Below are 12,310 nucleotides of genomic sequence, written 5' to 3' on the forward strand. Positions count from 1 at the left end.
CCCACTTGACTTTACATTCCAGGATGTTTGGCTCTAGATGAGTGATTACATCATTGTGATTATCTTGATCATGAAGATATTTTTGTAAAGTTCTTCTGTGTATTCCTGCCACCTCTTCTTAATATCTTCTGCTTCTGTTAAGGCCATACAATTTCTGTCCTTTATTGAGCCCATCTTTTCATGAAATGTTCCCTTGGTATCCCTTATTTTTTTTGAAGAGATCTCTATTCTTTCCCCTTCTGTTGTTTTCCTCTATTTCTTTGCACTGATCGCTGAGAAAGGTTTTCTTATCTCTCCTTACTATTCTTGGAATTCTGCGTTCAAATGGGAATATCTTTCCTTTTCTCCTTTGCTTTTCACTCCTCTTCTTTTCACAGCTATTTGTAGGCCTCCCCAGACAGCCATTTTGCTTTTTTGCATTTCTTTTTCTTGGGGATGGTCTTGATCCCTGTCTCTTATACAATGTCACAAACCTCCGTCCATAGTTCATCAGGCACTCTGTCTATCAGATCTAGTCACTTAAATCTATTTCTCACTTCCACTGTACAATTATAAGGGATTTGATTTAGGTTATTCCTGAATGATCTAGTGGTTTTCCATACGTTCTTTAATTTAAGTCTGAATTTGGCAATAAGGAGTTTATGATCTGAGCCACAGTCAGCTCCCAGTCTTATTTTTGCTGACTGTGTAGAGCTTCTCCATCTTTGGCTGCAAAGAATATAATCAATCTGATTTCAGTATCAACCATCTGGTGATGTCCATGTGTAAAGTCTTCTCTTGTGTTGTTGGAAGAGGGTGTTTTCTATGACCAGTGCATTCTCTTGGCAAAACTCTATTAGCCTTTGCCATGCTTCATTCCATATTCCAAGGCCAAATTTGCCTGTTACTCCAGGTGTTTCTTGACTTCCTACTTTTGCATTCCAGTCTCCTATAATGAAAAGGACATCTTTTTTGGGTGTTAGTTCTAAAAGGTCTTGTAGATCTTCACAGAACCATTCAACTTCAGCTTCTTCAGCGTTACTGGTTGGGGCATAAGCTTGGATCACCATGATATTGAATGGTTTGCCTAGGAAACTAACAGAGATCATTCTGTCGTTTTTGAGATTGCATCCAAGTACTGTATTTTGGATTCTTGTTGACCATGATGGCTACTCCATTTCTTCTAAGGGATTCCTGCCCTCAGTAGTAGATATAATGGTCATCTGAGTTAAATTCACCCATTCCAGTCCATTTCAGTTCGCTGATTCCTAGAATGTTGACATCCACTCTTGCCATCTCCTGTTTGACCACTTCCAATTTGCCTTGATTCATGGACCTAACATTCCAGGTTCCAATGCAATATTGGTCTTTACAGTATTGGACCTTGCTTCTATCACCAGTCACATCCACAACTGGGTATTGTTTTTCCTTTGGCTCCATCCCTTCATTCTTTCTGGAGTTATTTCTCCACTGATCTCCAGTAGCATATTGGGCACCTACTGACCTGGGGAGTTCCTCTTTCAGGCATATCATTATGCCTTTTCATACTGTTCATGGGGTTCTCAAGGCAAGAATACTAAAGTGGTTTGCCATTCCATTCTCCAGTGGACCACATTCTGTCCTCTCTACCATGACCTGACCATCTTGGGTGGCCCCATGTGGCATGGCTTAGTTTCATTGAATTAGACAAGGCTGTGGTCCGTGTGATCAGATTGGCTAATTTTCTGTGATTATGGTTTCAGTGTGTCTGCCCTCTGATACCCTCTTGCAACACCTACCATCTTACTTGGGTTTCTCTTACCTTGGACATGGGGTTTTCTTCACAGCTGCTCTTTACCTTGGACGAGGTTGCCCCTCCTGACCTTTAACGTGGAGTAGCTCCTCTCTGCCCTCCTGCACCCACACAGCCTCCACTCCTTGGACGTGGGGTTGTTCCTGTCAGCCGCCGCCCCGACCTCGGACATGGGATAGCTCCTCTAGGCTGCTCCTGCGCCATTGCAGCCCTGCACTCTTGGTCGCCACCTCTGACCTTAGGTGTGGGGTAACTCCTCTGGGCCGTGCTTTTCCGTCACAGCAGCTGCACTTCTGCGTGGTCGGTTGTTCCTGCCGCGTTTGCAATAGACAGTACAACCTGACCTCAATTTTCTTCCTCTAGCAAGGGTTGGCCATGGTTTTTTTGACAATATGTCTACATTTTCCCAAGTAATTAAAACTGATTTGCCTAAATTCTACATAGCTTTATCTATTATATAAATTGTATGTTATTTTGATAACTATCACAAATAAAACCTAATGTTTAATATAGTTAATTGATATTGCTGTACCAACCAATTGTTGCTTGTAAACAATCTCAGCTCAAAATGGACTACTTAATGTCTCCCTCTGAATTTATGTTTCATGCTGCCTTCAGGCTTATCTGTCTAATATTGGGACACTTCACCTATTATTTCCACTCTTGGGAACTTCTAGTTTCTCCGTTATTGCCTACCAAAACACAAATTTTTCTTGAAGTATGATGATTGGGATGTCTTATCTTTTTATACTTCACATAGGACAGCAATACCTCTGTGCACACAAATCTGTCACAAGATTGCATGCCATTTCCCGGACACACTGATCACACCCCTAAAGTCTGCAATATTAGTGTTGGAATTAGCTTAGATTTTTTTTTTTCTCTCCAGTTTCTTTTCTTTCTTTTCATACTCCTTGAAAATCCCTTACCTTACAAAGACTATCAGTTCAGTTCAGATCACTCGCTCAGTTATATCTGACTCTTTGCAACCCCATGAACCACAGCATGCCAGGCCTCCCTGTTCATCACCAACTCCCGGAGTCCACCCAAACCCATGTCCATTGAGTTGGTGATGCCATCCAACTATCTCATCCTCTGTCATCCCCTTCTCCTCCTGCCCTCAATATTTCCCCACATCAGGGTCTTTTCAAATGAGTCAGCTCTTCACATCAGGTGGCCAAAGTATTGGAGTCTCAACATCAGTCTCTCAAATGAACACCCAGGACTCATCTCCTTTAGGATGGACTGATTGGATCTCCTTGCAGTCCAAGGGACTCGCAAGACTCTTCTCCAACACCACAGTTCAAAAGCATCAATTCTTTGGCACTCAGCTTTCTTTGTAGTCCAACTCTCATATCCACACATGACCACTGGAAAAACCATAGCCTTGATTAGAGGGACCTTTGTTGACAAAGTAATGTCTCTGCTTTTCAATATGATATCTAGGTTGATCATAACTTTCCTTCCAAGGAGTAAGCATCTTTTAATTTCATGGCTACAATCACAATCTGCACTGATTTTGGAGCCCCCAAAAATAAATTCAGCCACTGTTTCTACTGTTTCCCCATCTATTTTCCATGAAGTGATGGGACCAGATGCCATGATCTTAGTTTTCTGAATGTTGAGTTTTAAGCCAAATTTTTCACTCTCCTCTTTCATTGTCTTCAAGAGGCTGTTTAGTTCTTTTGCACTTTCTGCCATAAGGGTGGTGTCATCTGCATATCAGAGGTTATTTATATTTCTCTCAGCAATCTTGATTCCAGCTTGTGCTTCCTCCAGCCCAGCATTTCTCATGATGTACTATGCATATACATTAAATAAGCGAAAAAAAAAAAAAAAAAACAGGTGTAGATGGGACTGGTGATAGAAGCAAGGTTTGATGTTGTAAAGAGAAATATTGCATAGGAACCTGGAATGTTAAGTCCATGAATCAAGGCAAATTGGAAGTGGTCAAACAGGAGATGACAAGAGTGAACATCGACATTCTAGGAATTAGCAAACTAAGATGGACTGGAATGGGTGAATTTAACTCAGATGACTATTATATCTACTACTGTGCACTGGTCCTGGCAAACACCCTCTCAACAACACAAGAGAAGACTACACATGGACATCACCAGATGGTCGACACCAAAATCAGATTGGTTATATTCTTTGCTGCCAAAGATGTAGAAGCTCTATACAGTCAGCAAAAATAAGACTGGGAGCTGACTTAGTGGCTCAGATCATGAACTCCTTATTGCCAAATTCAGACTGAATTTGAAGAAAGTGGAGAAAACCACTAGACCATTCAGGTATGACTTAAATCAAATCCCTTATGACTATACAGTGGAAGTAATAAATAGATTTAAGGGACTAGATCTGATAGACAGAGTGCCTGATGAACTATGGATGGAGGTTCGTGACATTGTACAGGAGACAGGAATCAAGATCACCCCCAAGGGAAAAAAAGATGAGAAAAAGCAAAATGGCTGTCTGAGGAGGCCTTACAAATAGCTGTGAAAAGAAGGGAAGTGAAAAGCAAAGGAGAAAAGGAAAGATATTCCCACTTGAATACAGAGTTCCAAAGAATAGCAAGGAGAGATAAGAAAGCCTTCCTCAGTGATCAATGCAAAGAAATAGAGGAAAACAATAGAAGGGGAAAGAATAGAGATCTCTTCAAGAAAATAAGAGATACCAAGGGAACATTTCATGCAAAGATGGGCTCAATAAAGGACAGAAATGGTATGGACCTAACAGAAGCAGAAGATATTAAGAAGAGGTGGCAGGAATACACAGAAGAACTGTACAAAAAAGATCTTTATGACCCAGATAATCACAATGGTGTGATCACTCACCTAGAGCCAGACATCCTGGAATGTGAAGTCAAGTGGGCCTTAGGAAGCATCACTATGAACAAAGCTAGTGGAGGTGATGGAATTCCAGTTGAGCTATTTCAAATTCTGAAAGATGATGCTGTGAAAGTGCTGCACTCATTATGCCAGCAAATTTGGAAAACTCAGCAGTGGCCACAGGACTGGAAAAGGTCAGTTTTCATTCCAATCCCAAAGAAAGGCAATGCTAAAGAATGCTCAAACTACTGCACAATTGCACTCATCTCACACAGTAGTAAAGTAATGCTTAAAATTCTCCAAGTCAGGCCTCAGCAGTACGTGAACCATGAACTTCCAGATGTTCAAGCTGGTTTTAGAAAAGGCAGAGGAACCAGAGATTAAACTGCCCACATCCTGGAAAAAGCAAGAGAGTTCCAGAGAAACATCTACTTCTGCTTTATTGACTATGCCAAAGCCTTTGACTGTGTGGATCACAATAAACTGTGGAAAATTCTGAAAGAGATGGGAATACCAGACCACCTGACCTACCTCTTGAGAAACCCATATGCAGGTCAGGAAGCAACATTTAGAACTGGACATGGAACAACAGACTGGTTCCAAATAGGAAAAGGAGTACGTCAAGGCTGTATATTGTCAGCCTGCTTATTTAACTTATATGTAGAGTGCAAAGACAATACCACGTATATTTTTGCTTAGTCTTTCAACAATCCTACCCAAGCTCAAACTAAGTGTATTATGTTATTATTTAAAATGGTTCTATTCTTCTAATAGTTTCACCATGCTCTCAATGCATGATAGTTGATGATCTGTTGCTTATTTTACCGTTAACTCCGAGATAATTGAGAATATATATTGCATTTTTATATGATTAGAATTAAATTTAATAGCATTATGATTAGTGAAGTGTTACATAGAATATTTAAAGCTTTATTAAACATTAAAAACAAAAAGAATCAATGTGTAAAACTATGACTTTTTAAAAATACATGAGTTTTGGATTCTAAGTAATAATACTATTACCTTTATTTGAAAGCTAAATTGGGGTAATGATTTGCATTTCTTATATTTCTTCAAAGCAACTCAGTGAGTTTATCATTGTTCTTATATCCCATTTAACAAATAAGGATAGAACAAGAGGCAAAGACTGTACGTTAAAAATGAAATATTATAGACAGAAAGTTCCAGGGTCAAGATTTAACCCCTATATCTTAACTTAATACTAACAAAATTTCACTGATTTTTTTACCTCAAAATTTGAATCAATAGAAAATTTTAGTCAGAGTCAATATCATAACTAAAGCAAAATAGATAATTCTAGATAAGAGGAATAGAAAGGGATATGGCCAAGAGATAATGGTTTTTAATTTATAAGACCTGAGGAAATAGACTTTCCTATTGGTATGCTGCTGCTGCTGCTGCGTCGCTTTAGTCGTGTCCGACTCTGTGCGACCCCATAGACGGCAGCCCACCAGGCTTCCCCGTCCCTGGGATTCTCCAGGCAAGAACACTGGAGTGGGTTGCCATTTCCTTCTCCAGTGTATGAAAGTAAAAAGTGAAAGTGAAGTCGCTCAGTCGTGTCCGACTCTAGTGACCCCATGGTCTGCAGCCTACCAGGCTCCTCTGTCCTTTGGATTTTCTAGGCCAAAGTACTGGAGTGGGGTGCCATTGCCTTTCCTATTGGTATAGGCAGCCTTTTTGTGCTGGATACTGTGGATTTTCCCAGGAGGGATCAAAGGTAACATCCAAGCCAGGCCAATTTCAACTGCAGAATTTCAGTAGAAAAGATTTACAATTGTTTGGACACCTGTGGATCAAAGACAATATATATCTACACTCTGGGCCAATAGTGGACATTCTGAACAAGGCTTTTATAGTCAATAGACACCCTTTTCTCACAGTGAATTGTGTCATGTTCCCATTTTGGGGTTTGTCTTCCTCTACACATAGTAACCATCCCAACTCATGGGACCAGTATTGAGAATATCAGTGCCATTACTGTGAAGGGGCTGGGACTTTTCAAGAAGAAATAAAAAAAAACAACTCATATTTTTCTTCACCACCACTTTTGCTCTTAACTCAAACAAAATGAGTCAGAAATGTACTTCCCTATCATTTTGTAAAATTAGCATTTTTTGAAACTTGGTTTTATAACTTTTGACTGGGAGCTCTCCCTCATGCCCAACTTTGGGAGAATTGATCAGTAACAATTACATAGATAAATAGTATCATTTACATTGTTAAATAATAGTCATCCAAGTGAAAACTGAATTGTTTCTTTTCTTCATCCTGGAAGGTTCATTTTATATTTGGGTCCTTATTTCTATGGTTGAGATCATGTAGGCTGAAAGACATCAGATGTGATTAGATTCGTGTCAAGAAGCTTTGAATCAGATTTCTGATTCAGATGGAATGAACAATACAGGACATCAATATCACTTGAAAATATGTTTAATATTCAGCATTTTAAAAATCTGTTAATATAATTTATTTTAATATCAGATCTTTCAAATGTTAAAAAGTATTTCAACTTAATTTCAAATATGAATTATCTCATCTATATTGTCCTGTTCCAAGCCTTATCTCATTTAGAAAAAAAAACTTCCATGTTCCTTCTATTTTTTTATATAACTTAATCTTTGTGTGTGTGCTTAGTCTCTCAGTCATGTCTGACTTTTTGAGACCCCATAGACTAGCCCATGGGGATTCTCCAGGTAAGAATATAGGAGTTGGTTGCTATGCCCTCCTCCAGGGGATCCTCCCAACCCAGGGATTGAACCTAGGTCTCTTACTGCAGGTGGATTCTTTACCATTCAAGCCAATGAATACTGGAGAAGGTATTATATGAGGATTACATCTCTATTACACTGCAGTTATTAATTGATCAATTAACTTCTATAACTTCAGATTTGTTTTCTTCAAAATTGGTAGTATCAGACAAATACTAGATATCTTATAGACAGAAAGTAACTTTCTTGATAAGCAAGGAAAGAGGCACATAGAATTTTTTTTCCTAAAAACTGCCACTAGGTACATAATGAAAATCCTTGTTCTATTCTTCCTCAAAACTTCTCCAGTATTTTGTCAACTCTTCTATTTTTTGCTTATTTATTTGGGTAATTTTATATTGACATATAGTTGATTTACAATGTTATGTTAATTTCTGTTATACAGAAAAGTGATTCAGTTATATATTCCTCTTATATTCTCTCCCATTATAGTTTATCACAGGATACTGAACATGGTTTCCCGCACTACACATTAGGAACTTATTGTTTATCCTAAGGTCCTAGGATAAACCATTAATACTAGAGGGGGTACACTATACCTTCTCCAAGAGATCTTCCCAACCCAGGAACTGAACCGGTGTCTCCTGCATTGCAGATGGATTCTTTACCAGCTAAGCTACCAGGGAAGCCCAATCTCTGCATATGTTTGCCAAATTAATCTTTGTTTTTCCTAAAAGTTCATTGAAGAGAGATTAAGAGCAATTTGTTTAGAGTCAGAAAACCTAGATTTGAATCCTGGCTTTTCCACTTATGAGATATGTAATTATAGCTCCTCTTGCTTTATATCCAGTGCATTCTTTCTTTATCAACTATTAAAAGATGGTAACATTAAAATCTCAGAGTTGTTATGAAGATAAAAGGACATATTTTCAGAGAACCTAACACAGAACCTGTTATATATCATAGATCCAAGTAATGGCAGATGTTAATACCTTCACTATAGGAAAAAAAGAAATAAAGCTTGGGTTTCTCAAAGTGAGTTACAGATTAAACAAAAGCTTTATTTTTTTCCTCCAGTCTGAACAACCACACATATATCTAGTATTTGCTTATATTTATCAAATTATTAATTGAAGTTGGTAAGGCCTATGGAATCAAATCAGACTGGACTTGACTTCAAAAGTGATTTTTATTTATGCCTCTGTTTAGACATCAGAAAGACAATATAATCTCTGAAAAGTCAAAACACACTGATGGAAAATAAAGTTTGGAATATATTCACAATTACATTGAATATTTTTACTATATTTGCCAAATCATAGTAGTCCTGATGGCTATGAAGTCGTGTGAATGACTGACTATGTATAAAAAATCTAACTGGATCTCTAAATCCATTCACCTGTTGATGGATGTTTACATTGTTCACATGTCTTGGCTATTGTGAATAGAGCTGCTATGAATATAAGGGGGCATGTATCTTTTTGAATTATAGTTTTGACCAGATATATGTACAGGAATAGGATTGTTGAATCATATGACAACTCTATTTCTAGTTTTTTGAAAATGTGGCACATATATACAATAGAATACTATTCAGCCATAAAAAGAATGAAATAGTACCATTTGCAAAAACGGGTGGATTTAGAGATTATCATAGTAAGTGAAGTAACTCAGAAAGAGAACTACAGATGCTGTACAATATCACTTATTTGTAGAATTTGAAATATGACACAAATGAACCTATCTAGAAAACAAACAGACTTGCAAACATAGAGCGCTTACTTGTGGTTGGTTGCCAAGGGGGAGAGGAGAAGGGACGGACTGTGAGTTTGAGGTTAACAGATGCAAACTGTTATCTATAGAATAGATAAACAACAAGGTCCTAATGTATAATTCAGGGAACTATATTCAATATCCTGTGATAAACAATAATGGAAGAGAATATAAGAGGAATATATAACTGAATCACTTTTCTTTTTTTTTCTAATTTTATTTTATTTTTAAACTTTACATAATTGTATTAGTTTTGCCAAATATAAAAATGAATCCGCCACAGGTATACATGTGTTCCCCATCCCGAACCCTCCTCCCTCCTCCCTCCCCATACCATCCCTCTGGGCCGTCCCAGTGCACCAGCCCCAAGCATCCAGCATCGTGCATCGAACCTGGACTGGCAACTCGTTTCCTACATGATATTTTACATGTTTCATTACCATTCTCCCAAATCTTCTTTTCTGTACAACAGGAATTAACATAACATTGTAAATCAACTATACATCAATAAAAAAAAATTACCCAAATAAATAAGAAAAAAATAGAAGAGTTGACAAAACACTGGAGAGGTTTTGAGGAAGAATAGAATAAGGATTTTTCATTGTGTACCTAGTGACAGATTTTAGGGAAAAAAAAATTCTAGGTGCCTCTTTCCTTGCTTATCCTCAAGAAAGTTACATTCTGTCTGTAAGATATCTAATATTTGTCAGAATTTGTACCAATTTTGAAGAAAACAAATCTGAAATTACGAAAGTTAAGTGGTCAATTAACAATTGCAATGTAATAGAGAGGTAATCCTCAACCTTCTAATTTTAATCAAGCCCTCTTGAGCCACCCAACAGGGAAGCCCAAGAATACTGGGGAGGGTAGCCTATCCTTCTCCAAGGGATCTTCCTGACCCAGGAATCTAACCGGTGTCTCCTGCATTGCAGGAGGATTCTTTACCCACTGAGCTACCAGTGAAACCCCAGTAGAGACGTAATCCTCAACTTTCTAATTTTAATCAAGCCCTCTTGCCTTTCTAAGACAGCACGAGAAAAAAAAATCACTCAGTTATAGAATTGTGCTTGTCAAACTAAAGAAACAAAATAGCAAGGCAGGCATCTGACTAAATTACTTAGTCCTTGGACCCAATTAATTAATCATTGGTCCCATGAGTATCCAGCCTCAGGATATTCTCTTGGTATTTTCTCTTGGAAGATAACATGTTATTTACAAAATTAGTGAGATATTATGTAACTATGTCATATTTCCCTTGTGTTTATATGCATATATATGAATGCAAATTATGCAAAGACAAATTTAAACTAATATGCCAATTTTGAAATGTAAAGACTTTTTAAAAATCTTTTTATTTCAATTACAGGATTTCCTTTAATGGAGTCATGGAAGAACATATATCAGAAAATGGCATTCATCAGGAGAATAGTAGATATTGTAATCAAATCACTAAATTCACACATACACACACAATCTTCTAATAGCAGCACCCAGATACCTTTAATTCACAGTTGTTTACTCTCTGCACTGTCTATCATTTAATCACAAAAGCAAGATGAATAACAGCATTGTAACTGAATTCATGATCCTAGGCCTCACTCAAAAACCTGAACTCCAGGGAGTTCTCTTCATTATCTTTCTCTTCATCTACTTCATGGCTTTCCTTGGCAATATGCTCATTGTCATTGCCATAGTCTATAACACTAGCTTGCATACACCCATGTATGTTCTCCTTCTGGCCCTGGCTATTGTGGACATCATCTGCACAACAAGCATAATACCAAAAATACTTGAGGCCATGCTAACATCAAGAAAGATCATCTCATATGGAGGCTGCATGTCCCAACTCTTCTTCTTCACATGGTCCCTGGGTGCTGAGATGGTTCTCTTCACCACTATGGCCTATGACCGCTATGTGGCCATCTGTTTCCCTCTACGCTACAGTGCTATTATGAACCACTATATGTGTGTGGTCTTGCTCAGCACTGTCATGGCTATTGCAGTAACCAACTCCTGGGTACACACAGGTCTCATCCTAAGGCTGACCTTCTGCGGATCAAACACCATTGACCACTTCTTCTGTGAGATACCCCCGCTGCTAGCTTTGTCCTGCAGCCCAGTGAGAATCAATGAAGTGATGGTGTATGTTGCTGATATTACTCTGGCTGTAGGTGACTTCACCCTCACCTGCATCTCCTACTGTTTTATCATTGCTGCCATTCTTCGCATCCGCACTACAGAAGGGAAGAGAAAGGCCTTCTCAACATGCTCATCCCATCTCATAGCGGTGTCTCTCTATTATTCTCCTGTAATCTACACCTATATACGCCCAGCTTCCAGCTACACATTTGAAAGGGACAAAGTGGTAGCTGCACTCTATACTCTTGTGACCCCTACATTAAACCCAATTGTGTACAGTTTCCAAAATAAGGACATGCAGGCAGGGATTAGGAAAGTATTTGCATTCCTGAAACATTAGTAGTTTCAAAGGAGAATGTCTACTCTCTAGAATCATTTTCTACATCTTAGATTTTACTTACCTTTCATATTTATCTCAATCCCCAATTTTTCCATTCCCTCTTAGCACAAGAATGTCTCATCTCATAGTAAGTCACTTCCTTAGATCTTCATTTCTAAACTACACTTATTCTCAGGCTTGTTTGGTGGTCTAGTCATTAAGACTTCATATTTGCAATGCAGGAGGCCCAGGTTTGATCTCTGGTCAGGGAACTGGATCCCTCATGCTGCAATGAAGAGCCTGCATGTGACAACAAAGATCCTGTGTGCCTCAGCTAAGACCCAGTGCAGCCAAATTAAAAATAAATAAATAAATAAACATATTATCTTATAATTAAACTGTACTGACTGATCATTCTATACGTTCCTGAAACATTCTCTTTCAGGAGAACTTTCCAAACTAATTACAGTGTAATCATAGTGTTTCTCTTAATCCTACCTTGTTCCTAGAATTCTCATTGCCTTCACAATTCAACACTTTTCACTTTAACAATATTTGTTATGTAATGGACATGAGGTTGAGCAAAGTCCCAGAGATAGTGAAGGTCAGGGAAGCCTGACATGCCTTGGTACATGGAGTCACAAAGAGTCAATCATGACTTAGTGACTGAACAACGACAACAACATAGATATAGCCTCACACAAACAGATATCCATATCTATCGCTATATATATACATATATAGAGAC

At 38.2% G+C, this 12,310-nt stretch overlaps 1 protein-coding gene across 1 annotated transcript; it reads left to right on the forward strand.

Moving 5' to 3' along the window:
- The first annotated feature begins 10,659 nt into the window (after nucleotides 1-10,659).
- LOC113896605 (olfactory receptor 13G1) lies at nucleotides 10,660-11,583 on the forward strand. The gene has a single exon (XM_027548835.1). It carries the CDS (start codon nucleotides 10,660-10,662, stop codon nucleotides 11,581-11,583), a length of 924 nt encoding a protein of 307 aa, XP_027404636.1.
- Nucleotides 11,584-12,310: the final 727 nt, after the last annotated feature.

This window comes from Bos indicus x Bos taurus, chromosome 7, assembly GCF_003369695.1.
Source record: "Bos indicus x Bos taurus breed Angus x Brahman F1 hybrid chromosome 7, Bos_hybrid_MaternalHap_v2.0, whole genome shotgun sequence".
Lineage (NCBI taxonomy): Eukaryota > Metazoa > Chordata > Mammalia > Artiodactyla > Bovidae > Bos > Bos indicus x Bos taurus.